Source organism: Phyllobates terribilis, unplaced genomic scaffold (genome assembly GCF_046119375.1).
Source record: "Phyllobates terribilis strain yellow unplaced genomic scaffold, ASM4611937v1 Scaffold_7__3_contigs__length_470593459, whole genome shotgun sequence".
Lineage (NCBI taxonomy): Eukaryota > Metazoa > Chordata > Amphibia > Anura > Dendrobatidae > Phyllobates > Phyllobates terribilis.
This window is the reverse complement of record NW_027362767.1, coordinates 203,498,059-203,522,355: the sequence shown is the minus strand read 5'-3', so window position 1 is coordinate 203,522,355 and position 24,297 is coordinate 203,498,059. Positions and strand designations below refer to the sequence as shown.

Sequence of the window (24,297 nt, the reverse complement as noted above, 5' to 3'; positions counted from 1 at the left end):
TAGAACTCTGTGTGGCATTGACCTGGTCTCTAATCTGAGCTGCTGTTAACCTGCGATTTCTGAGGCTGGTGACTCGGATAAACTTATCCTCAGAAACAGAGGAGACTCTTGGTCTTCCTTTCCTAGGGCGGTCCTCATGTGAGCCAGTTTCTTTGTAGCGTTTGACGGTTTTTGCAACTGCACTTGGGGACACTTTCAAAGTTTTCCCAATTTTTCAGACTGACTGACCTTCATTTCTTAAAGTAATGATGTCCACTCGTTTTTCTTTACTTAGCTGCTTTTTTCTTGCCATAATACAAATTCTAACAGTCTATTCAGTAGGACTATCAGCTGTGCATCCCCCTGACTTCTGTACAACACAACTGATGGTTCCAACCCCATTTATAAGGCAAGAAATCCCACTTATTAAACCTGACAGGGCACACCTGTGAAGTGAAGACCATTTCCGGTGACTACCTCTTGAAGCTCATCAAGAGAATGCCAAGAGTGTGCAAAGCAGTCATCAAAGCAAAAGGTGGCTACTTTGAAGAACCTAGAATATAAGACATATTTTCAGTTGTTTCACACTTTTTTGTTAAGTATATAATTCCACATGTGTTAATTCATAGTTTTGATGCCTTCAGTGTGAATGTACAATTTTCATAGTCATGAAAATACAGAAAAATCTTTAAATGAGAAGGTGTGTCCAAACTTTTGGTCTGTACTGTATGTGCTGGGCAATGTATATGCAAGGTATGTGTTGGGCATTGTATGTGCAGGGTATGTGCTGGGCATTGTATGTGCAGGATATGTGCTGGGCAGTGTATGTGCTGGGCAATATATGTGCAGGATATGTACAGGGTAATGTGTGTGCAGGATATATGCGGGGCAATGTATGTGCAGGGTATATTCGGGGCAATGTATGTGCAGGATATGTACAGGGTAATGTGTGTGCAGGATATATGCGGGGCAATGTATGTGCAGGGTATATTCGGGGCAATGTATGTGCAGGGTATGTGTGGGGCAGTGTATGTGCTGGGCAATGTATGTGCAGGGTATGTGCTGGGCATTGTATGTGCAGGGTATGTGCGGGGCAATGTATGTGCAGGGTATGTGCTGGGCAGTGTATGTGCTGGGCAATGTATGTGCAGGATATATGCTGGGCAATGTATGTGCAGGGTATGTGCTGGGCAATGTATGTGCAGGGTATGTGCTGGGCAATGTATGTGCAGGGTATGTGCTGGGCAATGTATGTGCAGGGTATGTGCTGGGCATGGTATGTGCAGGGTATGTGCTGGGCAATGTATGTGCAGGGTATGTGCTGGGCAATGTATGTGCAGGGTATGTGCTGGGCATGGTATGTGCAGGGTATGTGCTGGGCAATGTATGTGCTGGGCAATGTATGTGCTGGGCTTCTGCAAGCGGGATATAGGTGAAGAATGGCATTAAAATGTAAACAGATCCATAAATGTAGGAATTGCACACAGTGTTGATTTGCCTCTATTCTTTTTTTTTATATATTGGTGAAAGTGCAGCCACTAGGTTTTCACCAGAAAATAAAAAAAGATTCTACTATAAGATGATTTATTTCCTTCATATATGCATTTTCTCTTCCCGATTAGGCATTTGAGAGCACCTTAAAATCATGGGAGGACAAAAGAAAAGGGGAAAACTATAGGGCCGTGCCTCGACCACGACTTCATTCCCAACAGTCGATGGAGTATCTTACTGAAGAAGAGTTTGCTCATCTGCAGCAACTTGCAAGTTCTGCGGAAAACCTTATTAGCAGGTATAGATTAATGAGCTTCTTTATGACACCGGGTGTGGGCCTTGTTCATACAAATTGTTTTGCTCTGTATTAATAACGAGATTCTTTGTTTTGTGTTGGGTGCAGCGTTGTAATCAGCAGTTCTGAAGAAGACCTTGATTGGTTATATAGTATACGGCATGGAGCATTCTGCAAATTTTACTTCAAGGGGTTGTCCAGGCTTGGGGCTGCAGACATGTGAATCCTCACACTGCGCACTGTCAGGATTCTCGGTAGCGGGCAGTAAGGTGACTACAAGTATGTGATTTGCAGACTTCTGGACACATTCCGACTAGTCGTGTCCAGCCTTGCTTAATTCACTTGTATTGAGCGAGGATGTGCACGTCTAGTCGGCACGTGACTGCATGTATGCAAATCACATACTTGTGGTCACACGCCCACATTTTGGGATCATAAAATATAAGAAAGCATAATCAATAAATACATGTTGGTAAAATGATGTTTGTTTATATGCAGAATCCGGGAAGCTGCTAAATCACACAAGGCCATAGAACAAGAACTGGCTCACGCTGTCAATGGCAGCTTCGGGGTATTAAATGATGCTTTTTCCAACAAGATAAACAATTCACCTGAGGTAGGAAAAAAATATTTAATATCTGTAAAGAACAATTGCAAAAAGAGAAAGTTTGAGCCCACGGTTTCTGCAGCATAAATCGCTAAGAGTCCCTCCCGTTCCCATTTCTTACATAAAAATATCTAAACCATAAAAAGTAAATAGATTTGATATCGCCACATGTGTAACTTTCTAAACTATTAGAATATAATCTTGAATGGAAAAAAGATGTCTGACTGCTTTGTGGGCATCTCGTCCCTAAAAAATAGAATAAAAACTGATCACTAATTAGTGCGTATGCCAAAAAGGCACTAATTCTAGCTCGCCCCCACACTGCTCCATCCATAGCAAAGTGAAGAAGACGTGCGTCTCAGCACGGGGCAAGACTATTTTTTAAGTATAAAAATATATGAAAATCCGATATATATTTAATTGTTCTGACTCGCAGAAAATTAGCACCTGATTTTTTTTACCGAAACCCAAAAGTCAATGGTGGAATTGCTGATTTTAAAATTCCATCTCACAGGGAAACGGTCCCCCAATAAAGAGGGAGACAGTATAGAAAGAGTAACGGAGGATGACTGCGTCACCAGGGCAATGGGGGTGATAAAGCATTTTGGCCGAGGTGGCTGTGAGTATAGTGACCAGGCGGCCAGGGGCACAGATGGAGAACTTTGTATTGATGTTCAAGAGGGAGATCACTGTGGATCTACATCCACTTCATTGAACATATTCAAAGGGTCTAAGGGTAGAAGAATTGGTAAAAAAATACATCTGTCACTTGGGATACAAAATGTTTAGCCATTACAGTTATTACCTAACAACTTGCTCATTCATTTTCCTGTAGTTGCTGAGCAGAAACACAGCAGTGGATGTGGCGATTAGCGTGAAGGCGCTGTACACCGAGACCAGAGCCTTTATGGGAAGCAAGCAGGTACATTTATGGAAAACACAATACTTTTATTATGTGATGTCCAAAAAATATACTGCTGCTTTTTTTATTCCTGTTCTTTGTATTTGTAATTTGTTCAATTGAATATGTAAGAACGCCAAATACCCAACACAACCTGCAGAATACACTGTTTTTTTGGAAGAAGACGTCCTTGTTTTTCTAATCTTTGACAGCCCAGTTATCACAGTGTTAATAAATCTGCTCCATTGTCTATTGTGACATCATCAGCGCTGCGGAATATATTAGTGCTATATAAATAAAGATTATTATTATCAAATTAAGCCTTTCCATATGAATGAAGACAAAGACGAGCACATGACTGTCCGTGTCCACTTTTAATTGTTTTGTGCGGCTTGGTGCGATCATTGTGCAGCAGTTAGAATTAATAAACTGTAATATAGTATTTGTAAATAATCCCATAAATAAAGTTTCAGAAGTTGAAATTAATAAACTATAGTAGCTTATTAGTAAATAAACCCATAATCCGAGTCTAGGCTCGGACTGGCCCACAGGAGATGAGGGGAATCCTCCGGTGGGCCTCCACCCTCTTATATGAGCAGTACTTGGCACAATATACTTGAATCACTTATATACAGACAAAAGCTGCATCTTATTAATCAATCCACCCAGTTTATTGCTATTAAAATTTGTGAATGAGGATAAAGTCATATTTGCAAGTAGCTGAAAAGTGTGACCCTGGAGTTGATGTTACTGGTGGGCCCTTGGCACCTCAGACCGACACTGTCCGAATCCTTAGCAGCCAGGACCATGTCATCAGAAAAAAATCTTACATCTTATTCAGTCATTTTTTAGTTTCTTCAAACCTTAGAATGCAAATGTGTATGTATTAATAATGAGAATGGACGTGTCTTGTATTTGATTGGTTTTTCTAGCACTGGGAGTCTCCTCAGGAAGAGGAAAGTTTACTCTGCGCTATTAATGGAGTGAGTCAAGATTTGCAGAAATTATCCGATATCCATTGGATTGCACACATCATTAAATCAGCTGTGGAGGTAAAGGCTGGCCGCCATCGGCAGTCGGGGTACTGCTTAATACATAGTTCTAACAGTTCTGTATTCTGTAATGCAAATAGTTCTATAAAGTATATGTGGTAGATAGATTGCTGCACTCACAGTATGGAGTAACCGGGGGTCAGCTGGAAAACTGAAGCAATTGTCTGCATCTCAGACTGCAGAACAAGGTAAGTACAAGAGTGGCACCGGGTGGCGCTACAGAGCCCATTGTTGAGTGGTGAGAACCTGAGCAGCCAGAAATACTGTGAGTACTGGGATGGGGGAAAGGAAAGAAAGCAGACAAGAAGGAATGAAGACCAGACCCATTTGTTCTGGATGCCACTATAATGACAGGCCTATTTTGATTTTTGCTATAGGATTCCCAGTTTGCTGTGTGCAATTAAAGACATATTCTCAAGTCTGGAAGTTGCGAGGCAAAAAAAAAAGAAAAAACTTTGTGGTGGACACTGTCATGGTGAAGACAAGGATGAGAAGGTGCAGAAGAACAACCAACATTCATTAGAAGGCAGCAACGCGTTTCACAATCGACCTGATTTCTTCCACAGGCTTCATACAAAGACGTATATACTTATAAAGGAAGCCGTGGTCCAAGGAACGATGAATCACGGCTTCCTTTATAACTTGTTTTTTATCCGTCTTTGAATGTAGCCTGAGGACGAAATCAGGTCGATTGTGAAACGCGTTGCTGCCTTCTAATAAATGTTGGTTGTTCTTCTGCACCTTCTCATCCTTGTTTCATCGTGACGGCGCCCACCGCAAGGTTTTTTTCTTATTTTTTCGCCTCACAATTCTTTTAATGAACCGTTCTGTCTGTTTCAATGGGTGGATCAGCCGTCTATAGGAGGAATACTGCAACTACTACTCTCATCAGAGTTATGACTGACCTGCACATCTCCACCAGGTGAGCAGATCCCATCTACCCTTCCTTGTTTCTCATCTCCAGGACTTCACCATGGAGCCTCCTATTTGTCTTCATGTCTGGAAGTCCATGGGATTGAGGTTCTCCTCCCAATCACCGGGGGACCGGCCACACCTGCGAACAGGGGCTCTCCTGTGCTGATTGGGTGTTGGTTGATCATGTGCACTGCCGCTACATTCATTCTTAATAAAATTGCGGAGCGCTGCTCTCAGGTGGTCTCCCGCATTAGAATCACTGGGGTGGCAGTGCACGTGATTGACCACTGCTCCAGTCACATGGCTGATTTGGGGGTCGGTGGTGGGGGTCCCAGTGATCAGGAATCTATCCCCTATCCCATTTGGGATATTTTCCAAACTTGAGAATACATCCCTTTTAATTACATACTTTTGCTCAATTATTTTGAATTGAGAATTTTGCTTTTTTACTTATTTTATTTGTTTTATTTATCAATTTGTGTTTTTTTTGTCTTGTTTTGATTTTTTTTCATTAGAGGATATCCCTTATCCATTGGATAGGGAATGGCTTCCAAACTTGAGAATTGCTGCCCGAGCGCACGCATAGAGTATAGATAAAAGGGAAAGTCTATGGGGTCATGATGGGAGCGTATGAGATCCGGTGCAAATGCCATTTGTGCTATTTAGGGCGACATCCTCCGTACTAGGATAGAGGGGACATTACATTAGGTCCCAGAAACCCTTAATAATAACAGGTAGAATAGAGAAGCCCGGGGTTGGTAATCAATTTACAATTCTTTCCACATAATTCTGTTCAGTCAGTGGAAAAAGTGGAACAAGCTAGAAGGATTGTTTAGAAAAAAGCACAGAAAAAAGCTAAATTGTCAATAGACCAACTAAACAATTGAGAAAATTAGGCTCATTCAGATTAGAAGGATGCCTTAAAAGTGATCTCATTTACATGTATGAACACCTATGTGGTGATGACATGATGTATTACTAAGGATCAGGGAACATTTATTACATGTGCGGGATAGGCCTTTAGAGGTCAGTAAAGAAAAGGGTTCTTTACGGTAAGAGCAGTAAGATTGTAAAATGCCATACCATAACAGGTAGTAATGGCAGAAACTAAGTCAGCATTTAAAAAGGTCTAGATGCTGATGTAATGATGATTTCCCGGGGATATGTAGGAATCATATTTGGGATTTCCCTTTAACAGCACAAGATAATAACGGATTGGACAGAGGTTTTCTTTTTTCAGGCGTGATAAATCCACGTATATACAGTAGTGTAGCCCGGTGAGGTTAAATGTATGTATTTGTCACAACCAGGAGAACACGGATGTGAGTGGTAAAGGAAGCTTAAAACTCCGAATTATTTCAAAACCAAGAAAAGAAAAAGAGAAGTTTCATAAGCAGAAATCCAACAGCTCGTTAACAGGTGAGTGCTGCGGGGAGTCCAGTGTACTTCTACATGTGCATTGTGCACCATGATCATCTGCTTGTGCCGCAGACCATACATGATACAGCCGAGCTGCTGACAAGCAGTTGTGCCGCAGACCATACATGATACAGCCGAGCTGCTGACAAGCAGTTGTGCCGCAGACCATACATGATACAGCCGAGCTGCTGACAAGCAGTTGTGCCGCAGACCATACATGATACAGCCGAGCTGCTGACAAGCAGTTGTGCCGCAGACCATACATGATACAGCCGAGCTGCTGATAAGCAGTTGTGCCGCAGACCATACATGATACAGCCGAGCTGCTGACAAGCAGTTGTGCCGCAGACCATACATGATACAGCCGAGCTGCTGATAAGCAGTTGTGCCGCAGACCATACATGATACAGCCGAGCTGCTCACTAGCAGTTGTGCCACAGACCATACATGATACAGCCGAGCTGCTGACAAGCAGTTGTGCCGCAGACCATACATGATACAGCCGAGCTGCTGACAAGCAGTTGTGCCGCAGACCATACATGATACAGCCGAGCTGTTGACAAGCAGTTGTGCCGCAGACCATAGATGATACAGCCGAGCTGCTGACAAGCAGTTGTGCCGCAGACCATACATGATACAGCCGAGCTGCTGACAAGCAGTTGTGCCGCAGACCATACATGATACAGCCGAGCTGCTGACAAGCAGGACACTCCTCTGTCCACACTTCCTCTAGCTTTATGTGAAAATACTTTTTTTTTACATCTTTTTATTTCAAAATACAATCAAATCTTTTCTTACAACTTTTTAGATCCCGTCCCACCAGACACTCCCTTTCTAGAAATTACATTTTTTTTTGTGTCTCTAAATTAATGACTCTCTCTTCACTCATGTATATTATTGCAATTTAAATGAATTGTTCAGATTAGAGAATGAACACAACTCGTCAGATAAAGATTTTTTATTATTATTAAATACGCTTTCAATTTCCTAAACGCACGTTGAGTATTTGCAGCAGATTTTTCTTCACCAAAAACCAGAGTGATGGCAGGAAAAACGCTGCCTAAATTACGCACTTTTTTATTGGCGTTTTCGATACGTTTTTAGTTGAATTTTTCCCATTTATTTGAATGGAGGAGAAAAGCTGCAGATTTGATAAAAAAAACCCTTTGGTGATTCAAACTTGCAAGGAAAAAATAAGCCGCGTGTGCAGATTTCAGAAATCTCATTCACTTTGCTGGTACGATAAAACAATGCATTTTTCTACCGTTGAAAAATGTGCGGGGAAATAAACGTGTGAACAAACCCTTAGATGGGTAATTATTTCTATTTTAAACCTTCCTATGAAAAATGAGTTTGTCTAAATGGAAAAACTCTATGTTACACATCATAGGTTCACCGAAAATGTATCAGGGATTTAGTTAGCAGTAATTCTTCTCCCCAGTAGGGCTCTCAACAGTTCCATATTAAAGGGAATCTGTCAGGAGGTTTTTACTATGTAATCTGAGAGCGGCATAATGTAGATGCAGAGACCCTGATTCCAGCGATGTGTCACTTACTGGGCTGCTTGCTGCAGTTTTGATAAAATCACAGTTTTATCAGCAGGAGATTATCACTAGATGACTTATAAACCTGCTGCCATATAGTGCTCCATAGTCATGAGCTCTGTATAATCCCACCCCCACCACTGATTGGTGGCTTTTTGTGTATACTGTGCATAGGCAGAACTCAGCCAATCAGTGGTGCAGGCGGGGTTATACAGATCTCAGCATTCAGAGAACTGGTAGATCTGCAGCAGAGAAAACAGGGATTTTATCAAAACCACAGCAAGCCACCCAGTAAATGACACATTGCTGGAATCAGGGTCTCTGCCCCTACATCATGCTGTTTTCAGATGGGGTAGCAAAAACGTAGTGACAGATTCCCTTTGAATATGCTTATCATAGCTTTAGCCATCTAATATGCTGCAGGTCTGTTTGATTTGTCCTGCTAAAGGCATGGCTGATAAGTTCAGGGGGATAAGTAATAACGGCTATATAGGTGAAAAAACACTAAACTACTCTGCTTGAATAAATATCCCACTGTGCCCCCTTGCATAAATGTGCTTCTTTGGAAAAATATAATTAAGCCACTGCCCCCTCAAAAAATATAAAGTCCCCAATGCCCCTTTGAATAACTGTAGCCACTGCACCCCCAGCAAGAAAACCATAAAATATCACACCTCCCATCTGACACCCCCACGCGGTTCACTCCTCTGCTGGCCGGGCTCCTGCTAAATTACACAGGGAGCTCAATAACATCATCTCACCGCCTAGGTCATAGACAAGGCGCCAAGAGGCAAAACAAGTGGCCACCGCTATATATCATTGTCCATGTATCACAGGAAGCCATGAACAATTCCCTGCCTCACAGCCCTGTAATAGGAAAAATAATGGCAGGTTGTCAGGTCGGGGGTCCATACCTATCGGACCATCGTGGATGCGCAGCCCATAGGTTGTCGTCCTCTTCTATCAATTCAAAAATTGACCAAATAATTTTATTATTAACTCTGATGTGATGCCCACCGCCTCCTGCACTTAGGACACATGCCCCGACAGCCACTTCAGTTGTGCCCCCCCATAAGACCTACTGTACCATTGTGGGAAGCTCGGAGCTTGTTGTGGGGCTTTTGGAAAGAGGAGGCCCATCATTGGTTTGTCCTGCCAGCTGTGTTATGGGCGACAAGAGTCTGAGCAGGACTTCTCTCTGAAGAGGTGATAAATCAGCCCAAGAGTAATGTAAAGAGAGTGGAAATCATCTCCGTGCCCTTCTGTCCTTCTGCCGCTCTGACCTTCTGCCCTTCTGCCGCTCTGACCTTCTGTCCTTCTGCCCTTCTGCCGCTCTGACCTTCTGACCTTCTGCCCTTCTGCCGCTCTGACCTTCTGTCCTTCTGACCTTCTGCCGTTCTGCCACTCTGACCTTCTGTCCTTCTGCCCTTCTGTCCTTCTGACCTTCTGCCGCTCTGACCTTCTGCCGGTCTGCCGCTCTGACCTTCTGTCCTTCTGACCTTCTGCCGTTCTGCCACTCTGACCTTCTGTCCTTCTGACCTTCTGCCCTTCTGTCCTTCTGCCGCTCTGACCTTCTGCCGTTCTGCCGCTCTGACCTTCTGTCCTTCTGCCGTTCTGTCGCTCTGACCTTCTGCCGTTCTGCCACTCTGACCTTCTGCCCTTCTGTCCTTCTGCCGCTCTGACCTTCTGCCCTTCTGCCGTTCTGCCGCTCTGACCTTCTGTCCTTCTGCCGTTCTGTCGCTCTGACCTTCTGCCGTTCTGCCACTCTGACCTTCTGTCCTTCTGCCGTTCTGTCGCTCTGACCTTCTGCCGTTCTGCCACTCTGACCTTCTGTCCTTCTGACCTTCTGCCCTTCTGTCCTTCTGACCTTCTATCCTTCTGTCCTTCTGACCTTCTGCCCTTCTGACCTTGTGTCCTTCTGACCTTCTGTCCTTCTGACCTTCTGCCCTTCTGACATTTTTCCCTTCTGTCCTGGCTGCCAAAACCAAAACCAATGGGGACTATTCAGATTGCTGCTGTGGCCCTCTTGTCTCTGTAGGCTGCTGGTTGAGTTATTGCTATTTTAGTTATTACTCTAAATATATCATTGCTGAGGGAAGCTACATAGTGGGCTCTTCTGACTGGACAGTTACAGTGGTGCCTAAAAATGTGTGAACCCTTCAGAATTTTACATATTTCTGCATAAATTTGACCTAAAACTACATTGGATTTTCACACAAGTCCTAAAAGCAGATAAAGAGAATCAAATTAAATAAATGGGTCCAAAATATTAGACTTTGTCACAAAACTATGTGAACCCTTTGCTTTCAGTATCATTTTTGGTAATTGTTTCATCTTGCACATCAGCTTGGAGGAATTTTAGCCTATTCCTCCCCACAAAACAGCTTCAACTCTTAATATGTTGGTGGGTTTTCTCCCACAGGTCCTTCCACGACATTTCTGTAGGATTCAGGTCAGCACTGTGACTCGGCTGTTCCAAAACTTGAACTTTATTCTTCTTCCACCATTCTTTTATATAGCGGCTTGTCTGCTTTGGCCATTTGTCTCACTGTACGACCTATGTTCTCTTCAGATTCATCTCACGGACAGATCAGAATCCATTGTTCCCTCAATGATGGCAGCCGTCACGGCACAGATAAAGCAAAACAGGCCCAAACCATGATACAACCACCACCATGTTTTACTGATAGTATAAGCTCTAGTGGAATGTTTTTCTTTCTCCAAATATAACATTTGTCATTTAAACCAAAAAGTTCTGTTATGGTCGCATCCATCCACACAGCATTTTTCCAATAGCCTTCTGGCTTGTCTGGGTGATCTTTAATAAACTGCATACAGACTGCAATGCTGTTTTGGAGAGTACTGACTTTATCCTTGCTATCCTGCAGTGCACACCATTTTTGTTCAGTGTCCTCCTAATGGTGGGCTCATCAACATTAACATTAGCAAATGTGAGAGAGGCCTTTAGTTGGTTAGAAGTTACCTTGGGTTCCTTTGTGACCTCACAGACTATTATATGCTTTGATCTTGGAGTGATCTCTGTTTGTCGACCACTGCAAGGGAGGTTAATATTGGTCTTGAATTACATTTGTGCATAATCTGTCTGACTGTGGATTGGTCGGGTCCAAACACTTTAGAGATGGTATTGTAAACTTTTGCAACCTGATAACATCAACAACGCGTCCTACTGAGGTGCTCAGAAATCTCATTTGTTTGTGCCATGATACACCTCCAAAAACATGTTGTGAAGATCAGACTGTAATAGATCCCTGTTCTTGCAATAAAACAGGTCGCCCACTCACACCTAATTGTCATCTCATTGACTGAAATCACCAGACTCGATTTTCACCTTCACATTATCTGCTGATCCTAATGGTTCACATACTTTTGGAACTCACAGACTTGTGAAATTGGATCATTTTCAGATGACAAAATCTAATATTTCTGACTCGTTTCTTTTATTTGGTTCTTTTTCTACTTTTAGGTCGTGTGTGAAAATCTGATGTAGTTTTAGGTCAAATTTATGCAGAAATATGGAAAATTCTGAAGGGTTCACAAACTTTCAAGCATCACAGTACTTCTTTGTCTGCCTTTTTTGTCTTATGTGCTTTTTTGTCATTGGGTGCAGAAGTGTCTCATCCAAGTCTTTTGTTGCTAACACAGTTGATTGCTTTTCTGTTCACTTTTACTTTGTCTCTCTGCTAGTGGATAAATGGGGCACAGAGGAAGTAGCAGCTTGGCTCGAAGTCTTGGGTTTAGGGGAATACAAGGAAATATTTATCCGCCATGACATCCAGGGCTCAGAGCTGGTGCTGCTGGAGAGAAGGGATCTCAAGGTATTCTGCAAGGGAATTAAATCTCCTTTAGCCACTATTTCCCTTCCCTATTGTCAACTCATGGTCTTTATGTTCTATAAATTGCCAAAGCCATTACACTTTACCAGATATACTGTGATCAAGTAACAGGAAAGGCTAGGACAATTTTTAGAACACATCACACACACAACAGGCATTTGTATTTTTTATGTTACCATGCGCATTGTGAATCATTCAGAAATCCTGGTAGTAATGTCATTGATCAAGTGTGTACTGTCACCACATATAATAACATTTAGTGCCAGTTCAGACAAGTTTATCCGGTGTATAAGTGATAACTTATCGATTACTGGAGGTCTGAGCACTGGGACCTGCACCGATTGGCCGACCCCTTTAGAATGGAGCGGCCGTGCGCATGCTCGACCAGAACTCCATTGATTCCTTATAGGGCTGTGGAGCCCTGTGCTCTGCTTTTTATGAATGGAGTGGCGGTCAGTATGCATACGTACGCTCCATTCTAATAGGGATAAAAAAAATCCATGTTCTGATCAGTGCGAGCCTCAGCGGCCGAACTCCCACCGATCAATAAGTTATCACATATACTGCTGGCAAAAGAGTCGAAAGGAGACCGGCACTCCCTAAAAGGGTTCTCCAAGAATGTAATAAAATAGCCCACCGTTACATAATTCAAACGGCAGCCCATCCTAGTCATGTGTTGGGACAGGCTACAGTCTGAAGAAACACATCTACCAAGGCATGTGCCTCAACGGACAGAAGAGCTGTACCGTAAGTACATATACCTCCATGAGCTGAAGAGAAGGATTGTGACATCAGAAGAAATAAATCTTCTGAATAAAAAAATGTCTGGAGAAAAAAATCCTTTGTGCTCAGTCTTATGTGCTACAAAGAGAGACCCAACAAGACTGGCACCAAACCAGCAAAGGCGCAGCCACAGACGCATTTGGCACAAGCTGCCCAGCTAGGCGAGCCCTTGAGGACTGGGAATACTCTTCAACCAGCTCCCAGTAAATGGAAGGGGGACTTTGGCAGAACCCTTCCCTGGCCCACTGTCGCTGAACAGCTGGCATCAGGTGACACTGCTTGTCTTGTCAAGATCCAGGTGAGTACCTCTGCAAGAACCCCAGAAAGTGTAACCAGAAGAGAAAATGAGAAAACTCCTGAAAGATAGCAACTAGTGATGAGCGAGCATGCTCGCCACTGCTTGGTACTCGCCCGAGCATCTCAGTACTCGAGATGCTCGGAGCTCGCCGAGTACTTTCGAGATGCTCGGGCGGGAGCTCGGGTCCCCGTCCTGCATGTTTGGCACTATTTAGAGCACCAATCATGCAGGGATTGTTTGCCACTCACTGTAATGTCACAGCCATGGTGGTTGTGGCATTACAGTGATTGCTCAAATCGATGGGAACAGTGCTCACAGTGAAACATGAAAAGGCGGCAATTCAGCAGCGGCATACACTGGTACCTGACAATTTAGAACAGAAAGAATAGAGCATCACACATAGATTAGCTAGATAGAAACATGTCAGCCACATATATAAGAAGTACAGTGACAGTGTTGGTTACTGTACTTGTTATTTAGTGTTAAAATAAAGGATTTATTAAAAAAAAAAATAATAGTGTTTTTGTCTCTTTAAAAAAGCCAGCCGGCAATTCCTCAGCGGCATACACCGGTACCTGACAATTTAGAACAGAAAGAATAGAGCTTCACACATAGATTAGATAGATAGAAACATGTCAGTCACATATATGATAAGTATAGTGACAGTGTTGGTTACTGTACTTGTCATTTAGTGTTAAACTAAAGGATTTATTAAAAAAAAAAATTGGTGTGGGGTTCCCCGTAATTTTAGTCTCTAGCGGAGGTTAAGCAGACGGCTGGGGCAGATGTTTGAAGCCTGGGAAGGGGGTAAAACCCACGGAGCTTCCCAGGCTACTAATATCAGCCCCCAGCTGAATACCTAGCCTTTACTAGCTATTAAAATGGGGGACCCAAAAAAAAATGACGTGGGGTCCCCCCTATTTTAATAGCTAGCAAAGGCTAGGCAGACAGCTGGGGGCTGATATTAATAGCCCACGAAGGGTGCCATGAATATTGGACCCCTCCCAGGCTAGAAACACCAGCCGTCAGCCGCCCCTGAAGCTCAACCCGAGCTTCGAGCACCCGAGCATTTTAGTGCTCGCTCATCACTAATAGCAACACTAATGCTAGCACCACTCACTACTCACCACCACATTACATAGGAACTGCAATAAATAGCAAAGCACTGAGCAGGGAGCAGGATTAAATAGCCCGCCTAATGATCAGGTGTTGATTACCTCCCAATCATCCCCCGACAACCACTCCCTGCTAGCTTTCACAGCAAAATGAACAACATCCCACCACTAATACCAACAAAAAATGGGATGCCATGAAATCTCTTAAAAAGGTATAACTTTATTTAAATATGTAATTAAATCAAAGAAATCAACATCAAAAAATTGCAGAACAACCATAGACCACTAGAAACACTCTTCAAAATGGTGATAAAAAAGATGTATAGATATGCAATATCCCAAATATATCCTAAGGTTCTATTCCTGGACTACCAAAGAGGAGAAATGCCTAAACAGTTAAGAAAGTATTACTTACATCAAGTGATGTTTCAGGCAGGATATGTGTAGAGTGGTCGGCTTAGCCCCTATGCACATTTCACCCACGCATCCATTCCCAGGTGTGAGCACACAACCACACTTCCTAACACTCAGTCAGCCAAGGAGAAGATTTATTTCTTCTGATGGAACTGCATTTCTCCTCGGCTCGCAAAGGTATATGTTCTTACGATACAGCTCCTCTAACAGTTGAGATACAGGTCTCAGGAGCTGTGTTTCTTCAGACTGCAGCTCAACGTGACATGACTAGGATGGGTTGCTGTGTGAATTATGTAATGGGGCCATTTTATTACATTTTTGGAGAACCCCTTTAATGGGCCAATTTACATTAGCAATTTTCCATACAAACCTTAGGTCCTTGTGGGAAAAAAAATTGCATCGTGCACTAGTCTTGTCCATTTTGTGGATGTGTAGAATGGCACTTAGCAGGTGTGATGTGGAGAAACCTGATTGGCCCCAGATGTTGCATGTTCATTTGTACTCGACCTTATATATGTAACTATTCTCTTTGTTTTTACCATCTTAATCTGATTCCTTTGCTTTTCTTTATAGGATTTGGGAATAGCCAAAGTGGGCCATATGAAGAGGATTCTGCAGGGCATTAAGGACATTACCAGTTCTATGTAGAATCATTACTGTGACATAGCATGCTCACATTATTGGGGCAGAATGATATATTGTGGAGTACAGAGCAGCGGCTTACAGTTGTAAACGGACTTTAATTCACAATGTATTTATATCAGGTTAGTTCCTCTGAAGGTTCATGTGAAAACAACTAATTGTCCAGTGGGCAGCATTGCCCTGCCAGCTGTTATTAGAAGAACATACACCCAACTTTTCAAGTGTGACTTCAGTTATACGATTGATTGCTTCTTCTCTCAAGAAACGATGATGCCTAAATGAAAGCATTTGGAATCCTCTATTTGCTATGATACATAATTCCATGATACTTCTCAATTACTTACTAATAATTCATTCATACCTATTCTACCATACCAATCGCCCCACTGCTAACCTCTTCTCACAGCCCTTAAAGTGAATGTCCACCCTTGAAAGCCATTTATTTTAAACAAATAGTTACAAAATGCTGTGCTGATTTGCATTTCTTACAAGAACTATATAACAGTTTTAGAACAATTTTTCTGATGCAAAATCCAAAACCTCTGTGTAGACATAGATTTACCATTACGTCTAGAAGGAGCCTTACCTGTGTCTTACTGCATAGTGTGATATTCAGTATACAGTATGCTCCCTCTAGTGGTGGCAGCCTGTACATTATATTTTAAATATACTGTTTGTCTAGGGGGTTTGGGGATCTGTGTCATAAAAAATGGATCTTTAAAGGGAATCTGTTATCAGGATTTCACACCCCAAACTATTTATACGTGCATGTATGGCCAGTCCATTCCTCTGTTACTGAGAAATCAGCATTTGAATTGATACGCAAATGGATATGGTAGATCTGATTCTTTCTGTCACTCCGGCTCTATTTTCCGCCCAGCACCTGCTTGACTGATGGCCTCTATGCTGTTTGACTCCAGGCAATCCAAGTCCAGCAATACCTTTCCATGGCCAGTCTGTTTCTGCATTACTGAGAAATCAGCGAATGAATGGATATGCAAAAATGGCTATTGTGGAATCTGATTCCTCTGTCACTCCAGCTCTACTCCCCGCCCAGCACTCCCTCCTCCTGCTTGACAGATGGCCCCTATGCTGTTTGACTTCAGGCAAAGGAGCTGTCAATCAAGCAGGAGGAGGCGGTGCTGGAGGAAGGATTAGAGCTGGAGTGACAGAAGCTTCAGATCTACTATAGCCATTTGCATATCAATTCAATCGCTAATTTCTTAGTAACAGAGAAACAGAACGGCCATGTAAAGTTATTGCTGGATTTATCTTTGTAAGAGCTATATAAATAGTTTGGGGGGTGAAATCCTGCTGACCGATTCCCTTTAACTGCTAAAAAGTTCTATTAAGAAATTAATCACCATATAATCTTGGACCTAAAAAAGAACATGGTGATAAAAGGTGGAGATTTGCATTAAGGTTCGGTTTGGGAGAATAGATTCTACCTATACACTGGTCCCGAACTGAATGAAGACGTAAAATGGACTTTTGCCGCAGGATTCTCATCGCCTCTCCGGGCTCAATGTAACTGTGAAACAATTTATTTTTGTATTTTCTTTCTCCAGCTTTCGTGACTTCAGCATTTCTGCATGTTGTTTCAGAGATATGATGACATGTAAATCCCTAGTTCTACTATATCACATTGTGAAGCGATGACTTGTCGTGTGGGCAGGGTCTATGGCTAATTGTGGTTGTGAATGTGCCAATGGAGCAATATTTATTGGTGGAGTAGTCTCTTTGTCTTGTAAGTGGCTTTTTTGCTTCGGGGTGTATTTTTTTCTTCCACAATCTGTACTGTATTTAGGGTTGCCACCTTTATCACCCAAAATTACCAGCTTTGGGGGCCGAAGATTAACACACAATGTGATTTTACGCCTCTATCTTGAAAATGATTTTTAAGACAATTTAGCCACTTTACGAATAGGGCTGCCCTGTGCTGCGCCCTGAAGATTGCCCAGGTTTAGTACTTACACATGATGGTTTTTGTGAATCTTTTGCTGAAATTTGAGCAAAAAATCTCACCATGAACCACCATTTATTATATGACTTTTTACTAAATACCACTGTATAGATTAGCGCAATGAGCTGAATAGAAAGGTATGTGGATGTATATACCGGCCTGACTAAGGCAGAAGGATACAGCAAAGTGCATTGTGAAATCTCTCTAAGGGTATATGCACACAACAACTTTTTCAGGCAGGTCCGCTCTAAAAACCCTCCTGAAATAGGGCTCAGAAAACGCTCAAAAGAACAAACATCTGCATTTCTAACCAAAAACGACTTGCCGTTCATATGTTAAGGCATTTCAGCATCTTTTAACCCTTTTACGACAAAGCTTGTCCCTGACTTTGATGCGGGCTCGCACGCCGAGCCCGCATTTTTCCCTTCTGATGATGGCTGATGCACCGCTATATTTAGCATAAGCAATCAGATAATCGTAGCTTCAAGTCCCCTAAGGGGACGATTAAATATTTTTTGAAAAAAAGTAAAAAAAAAAATGTTTTTAAAGATATAGAAAAAATCAAACAACACAAAAATTCAAAGCACTTCCTTTTGCCCTATTAAAAATACAATAAAAAAATGACACAATTATACAATAGTATCACTGCATTCAAAAAAGTCCGATCTATCAAAATATAAACGAAATCAATCCGATCGGTAAACTGCGTAATGAGAAAAAAATCAAAACACCAGAAGTACAATTTTTTTTTGTTCACTGCAACATTACAATAAAATGCAGTAACGGGCGAACAAAACATTGTATCTACCTCAAAATAGTATCAGTAAAAATGTCAGCTCTAGGGGGGAAAAATAGGCCACTCACCCGGCCCCAGATCCCGAAAATTGGACTCAGAAAAGGATGACACAAGCAAATTTATTTTTTTTTACAAAATTTCCAAACTAGACATGTTTGGTATCTGTGTAATTGTACTGACCTGGAAAATCATATTGTCAGCTCAGTTTTACAATATAGTGAACATGCAAAATAAAAAAAAATGTTAAATTGCACTTTTATTACAAATTCAACGCACTTGGAATTTTTCCCATTTTCCAGTGCATCACATGATGAAATGAATGAGGTCATTCAAAATTACAAGCCCTCATACGGCGATGTGAAAGGAAAAATAAAAAAGTTATGGCTCTTCGACGAAGGGGAGCGAAAACGAAAAAAAAAAGAAGATAGCGTGGTCATAAAGGGGTTAAGCTCTTCAGGTTTCCAAAACAACTAAGACGCTGTATACTGATGGATATGTTTTGAGTGTTTTGTCAGCATTTTTGGTTGAAAGAAAACGCTGGCGGCTTGAATGGAGTTCAAAAAACAAACGGAAGTTCAAAAAGTGTCCGGAAAAAGTCAGAACAAAAGATTGTAAAAAAAACACTAAAAAAAAAAATACTGATGATCAAAAACATCAACAAAGTGTTCAGGAAACGACCAAAAGATGCTAAAAAAAGATGCTTTAGGGGAAAAAATGCAGACGTTTCCTTCTTCTTAAACGCGTTCAGTTTGCCCGCCTAGAAAAGTGGTTGTGTGCAGATACTCCCCAGCCTCTGCAGAGGCTGCGTGCCGGGCAGTGTGCTGTCCCCGGCCCTCGGCTGCCTTGCCCCCTTACAATCTCCCACTGGTGCCGGTCCATACTTCGCCCGCTTACAATCTCCCACTGGTGCCGGTCCATACTTCGCCCGCTTACAATCTCCCACTGGTGCCGGTCCATACTTCGCCCGCTTACAATCTCCCACTGGTGCCGGTCCATACTTCGCCCGCTTACAATCTCCCACTGGTGCCGGTCCATACTTCGCCCGCTTACAATCTCCCACTGGTGCCGGTCCATACTTCGCCCGCTTACAATCTCCCACTGGTGCCGGTCCATACTTCGCTCGCTTACAATCTCCCACTGGTGCCGGTCCATACTTCGCCCGCTTACAATCTCCCATTGGTGCCGGTCCATACTTCGCCCGCTTACAATCTCCCACTGGTGCCGGTCCATACTTCGCCCGCTTACAATCTCCCACTGGTGCCGGTCCATACTTCGCCCGCTTACAATCTCCCACTGGTGCCGGTCCACACTTCGCCCGCTTACAATCTCCCACTGGTGCAGGTCCATACTTCGCCTGCTAACAATCTCCCACTGGTGCCGGTCCATACTTCGCCCGCTTACAATCTCCCACTGGTGCCGGTCCACACTTCGCCCGCATACAATCTCCCACTGGTGCCGGTCCACACTTCGCCCACTTGCAATCTCCCACTGGTGCCGGTCCACACTTTGCCTGCTTACAATCTCCCACTGGTGCAGGTCCATACTTCGCCTGCTTACAATCTCCCACTGATGCCGGTCCATACTTCGCCCGCTTACAATCTCCCACTGGTGCCGATCCATACTTCGCCCGCTTACAATCTCCCACTAGTGCCGGTCCACACTTCGCCCGCTTACAATCTCCCACTGGTGCCGGTCCATACTTCGCCCGCTTACAATCTCCCACTGGTGCCGGTCCATACTTCGCCCGCTTACAATCTCCCACTGGTGCCGGTCCACACTTCGCCCGCTTACAATCTTCCACTGGTGCAGGTCCATACTTCGCCCGGTCTGATACGGCTGAGAGCCTGGCAAAGGAGTAGTATGCAAAACAAATGGGCAGTAACCGGAGGCACACATAGTGTTTGATCATGTAACATGCCGGCACTTGGCGTTGCCAGTACAAATATTTCGCTTTCATGGGCCTCCACATGTAAATACCGGCTGTGCCAGTAGCTTCCCCGGGTGGCAACCTTCGCTGTATTGTTACTGAATACTGTGTAAATGATCAATGCTCTGATACATAACTTGAAGTTCCTGTTGGGATCAACTCCGAGTTATTCTGTGAATTGTTTACATGTCAGTTACCGAACAAAAAAAGTTTTAAGAAAATGATCTACTTTAGCTGCAGAAGCAGCAAGAAAAAAAATAACTTTGTGTCCTTGATATCCTGAAACATGCTATAAAGTATTCCCAACAGGTCATCCCTGTGCATTATATTTTATCAAAAAGAAAATAAGAGATAGGAGGTAAAAAAATGTATCGAGCACTAATTGTCAATATAGTAAAAAAAGACCTAAATGATTGCCATCAAGTGGTCAAGAGATGATCCACAAAAAGTGGCTTACGTCATTGTACAATTCTAAATCTTCACAGTAACGTGGTAAGGGGCTTCTTCAGGATTTCCATGAGTTCAAGAAAAAGCACAACAGTGATCTGAGCCGCCTACCCGCAAAAAAGTCGTCTGGTGCCAATCCACGTACAGGCACTTGGCATTGTGTACTTAGCCAGTGGCACGATAAAACAAACCTCTGTCAGACCACCGTTCCCAAAACCCACGAACCTGTCCGATGAAGTCTTCTCTACATGGTGATACATTTTAGATTGTTTGGATGCATTTGCTGCAGTCAGACCGAAGCGCGGAGGCTTCTTACTACTGTGTAGGGTTGAAGGACATAGCTAAGCATTCTCACTAACAACGTGTAGCCCTGAAATGCCCTATAAAGAAGAAGTCCCAGAAAAATAGAAATGTTTATTCTTCAGCCTATTAGTATTATGTATATAGTGTACTATACATGTGTTCAAATACTTACCAGTCGCTTTCTCTACTTTTTCTGAACTATGTAACTGCAATTCTACAGCATCTTCTGTCCTGGCCAGAAGCCTGTGTATGAGAGGCTCGATGGGAGTCTTACATTGGGGAACAGCTACCAGTCTACACAGAAGTCGCTGCGTGGGCTGGCTAAGCAGAATTACAGTCACGTGGCTCAGAAAGGATCGAAATGGCTCTGGAAGTGTGAAAAAAATCATAATTGAACACTACACTGCATATTACATTGCTAATGGATTCAACAAATTCTGGGTGTTTTTTTTAAAGGGAATCTGTCAGCAGAATTTCACCCCCTGCAAACTATTTATATGCACATGTAGCTCTATCAAAGATAGGTCCAGAAATACCTTTTTATGGCCGGTCGGTTCCTCCGTTACTGAGAAATCAGTGTTTGAATTGATATGCAAATGGCTATGGTAAATCTGAAGCCTCTGTCACTCCAGCTCTATTCCCTGCCCAGCACCTCCTCCTGCCTGACTGATAGCCTCTATACTGTTTGACTTCGGGCAGTCCAAGTCCAGCAATTCCTTTACGGGGGCCAGTCCGTTCTTCCGTTACTGAGAAGTCAGCGTTCGAATTGATATGCAAAAACGGTCATTGCAAATCAGAAGCCTCTGTCACTACAGCTCCGCCTCCTTCTGCTTGACTGATGACTCTTTTGCCTAAAGTCACACAGCACAGAGGCTGTCAGTTATGCATGAGGAAACGGCGCTGGACGGTGAATAGAGCTGGAGTGACAGAGGCCTCAGATCTATCATAGCTCTTCAGCCTCACTGGCCATGTAAAGATGCTGCTGGACTCGTCTTTGAAGAAGCTACATGCACAAATAAATAGTTTTGGGGGTGAAACCTTGTTAACCGATTCCCCATAAGAACCCAAACAACAAATAAGGAGCAACGGCGTAAATACGTTAATCTGGATGTGGACGGTAACCATCATGAAACATAAGAAAAATTGCTAATTTTTCTAATCCGGTGTAGAGTAGTCATTTTTTTTTTTTTTTAACCTTTATTGTAAAATGAAGAACCTCTTTAAATGAATCTGGGGGTGAAGCGCGATGCCCTCTTATCAGGGTGTCTTCACCATGTAGCGATCAATTTCAGCACGGAAAGAGTTTTCTAAAACTTCCCTCCTAGATCTCATCTGACCTCCAGACTTGTCTTTCGTTCCTCAGACTTCAGTGGATCTGTTCTTGTTTCCATTCTTGATTCCTTCACTGATGACTGTAATAACTTACGAGCATGTTCACGTGTGGCAAACCATCGTACATGTTTGACTCTATATTGTACTTCTATATTGACAGCTGGTTTTGGTGTTTTCTTCCATGTACCCGCACATCCAAACATGTTATGGGCAAATGTTGCTAAAACTGCTCTACAAACACAGTCTAAGCCCAAATTATTAAGACTGAGCAACCAAATACTATTTATATTGTAAATGTTTCTTCTTGATATTGTCCCAGTGCCTGTTTTGTTATCCTTCATAGCCTGAAGTTGTAAAATGGTATTAAAAAAAAAAAACTTCTAAAATCTGCCTGAAACTGCAGTTTATTTGTCTCTATTGTTACAGTTTTTACATGTGCGCTACTTAGAGTTCTGTTTACTTACAGACTGTTTGTTTATCGCTTGTTGCCCAGGAGACCGACCACTGCTGCTCCCTAGTCTCTAGGCACTGTGCTGAAGCTGGCTGGGATTAAGCAGTAACAGCGCGCTCCTGCGATCCTGGCCGGCTTCAAAACAGTGCTTACAGCTCAGTAGAAAAGATCTTGTAATTACTGCACATGTACTCCTATCTAGCGGAGGTGGTCAGTCTCCAAGGCAACCAGCTATAAACAAAAGTGTTAATATCTCAAGAATGGCTGAAAATGTTAACAAGCAGTAAATTGCAAAATTGCTTGTATTTACAAGCACTATCTGACAATAACCATTTATGGAGATGGTAATAACATTTTAAGCATCACTTTAAATGTTTTTGTATATACACTACTCAAAAAAATAAAGGGAACACTGAAATAACACATCCTAGATCTGAATGAGTGAAATCTTCTCATTGAATACTTTGTTCTGTAGAAAGCTGAATGTGCTGACAACAAAATCACACAAAAATCATCAATGGAAATCACATTTATTAACCAATGGAGGCCTGGATTTGGAGTCACCCTCAAAATTAAAGTGGAAAAACACACTACAGGCTGATCCAACTGTGATGTAATGTCCTTAAAACAAGTCAAAATGAGGCTGAGTATTGTGTGTGGCCTCCACGTGCCTGTATGACCTCCCTACAACGCCTGGGCATGCTCCTGATGAGGCTGAGTATTGTGTGTGACCTCCACGTGCCTGTATGACCTCCCTACAACGCCTGGGCATGCTCCTGATGAGGCTGAGTATTGTGTGTGGCCTCCACGTCCCTGTATGACCTCCCTACAACGCCTGGGCATGCTCCTGATGAGGCTGAGTATTGTGTGTGGCCTCCACGTGCCTGTATGACCTCCCTACAACGCCTGGGCATGCTCCTGATGAGGCTGAGAATTGTGTGTGGCCTCCACGTGCCTGTATGACCTCCCTACAATGCCTGGGCATGCTCCTGATGAGGCTGAGTATTGTGTGTGGCCTCCACGTGCCTGTATGACCTCCCTACAACACCTGGGCATGCTCCTGATGAGGCTGAGTATTGTGTGTGGCCTCCACGTGCCTGTATGACCTCCCTACAACGCCTGGGCATGCTCCTGATGAGGCTGAGTATTGTGTGTGGCCTCCACGTGCCTGTATGACCTCCCTACAATGCCTGGGCATGCTCCTGATGAGGCAGAGTATTGTGTGTGGCCTCCACGTGCCTGTATGACCTCCCTACAACGCCTGGGCATGCTCCTGATGAGGCTGAGTATTGTGTGTGGCCTCCACGTGCCTGTATGACCCCCCTACAACGCCTGGGCATGCTCCTGATGAGGCTGAGTATTGCGTGTGGCCTCTACGTGCCTGTATGACCTCCCTACAACGCCTGGGCATGCTCCTGATGAGGCTGAGTATTGTGTGTGGCCTCCATGTGCCTGTATGACCTCCCTACAACGCCTGGGCATGCTCCTGATGAGGCTGAGTATTGTGTGTGGCCTCCACGTGCCTGTATGACCTCCCTACAACGCCTGGGCATGCTCCTGATGAGGCTGAGAATTGTGTGTGGCCTCCACGTGCCTGTATGTCCTCCCTACAATGCCTGGGCATGCTCCTGATGAGGCTGAGTATTGTGTGTGGCCTCCACGTGCCTGTATGACCTCCCTACAACACCTGGGCATGCTCCTGATGAGGCTGAGTATTGTGTGTGGCCTCCACGTGCCTGTATGACCTCCCTACAACGCCTGGGCATGCT

The 24,297-nt window shown here is 43.4% G+C and overlaps 1 protein-coding gene across 4 annotated transcripts in view; it reads left to right on the top strand.

The window, feature by feature from the left end:
- Positions 1-22,953, top strand: part of LOC141154171 (diacylglycerol kinase eta-like) — a 269,412-nt gene extending 246,459 nt beyond the window's left edge. For 3 of the 4 annotated variants that reach the window (XM_073639678.1, XM_073639677.1, XM_073639680.1), the window contains 7 exons: positions 1,602-1,768; positions 2,264-2,381; positions 3,208-3,294; positions 4,206-4,325; positions 6,551-6,659; positions 11,909-12,039; positions 15,241-22,953. In XM_073639678.1, coding sequence (XP_073495779.1) covers positions 1,602-1,768; positions 2,264-2,381; positions 3,208-3,294; positions 4,206-4,325; positions 6,551-6,659; positions 11,909-12,039; positions 15,241-15,315 — 807 coding nt within the window. In that variant the 3' untranslated portion in view covers positions 15,316-22,953. The remainder of the gene's footprint in view (positions 1-1,601; positions 1,769-2,263; positions 2,382-3,207; positions 3,295-4,205; positions 4,326-6,550; positions 6,660-11,908; positions 12,040-15,240) is intronic. The other variant, XM_073639679.1, reaches the window with a different exon arrangement.
- Positions 22,954-24,297: the final 1,344 nt, after the last annotated feature.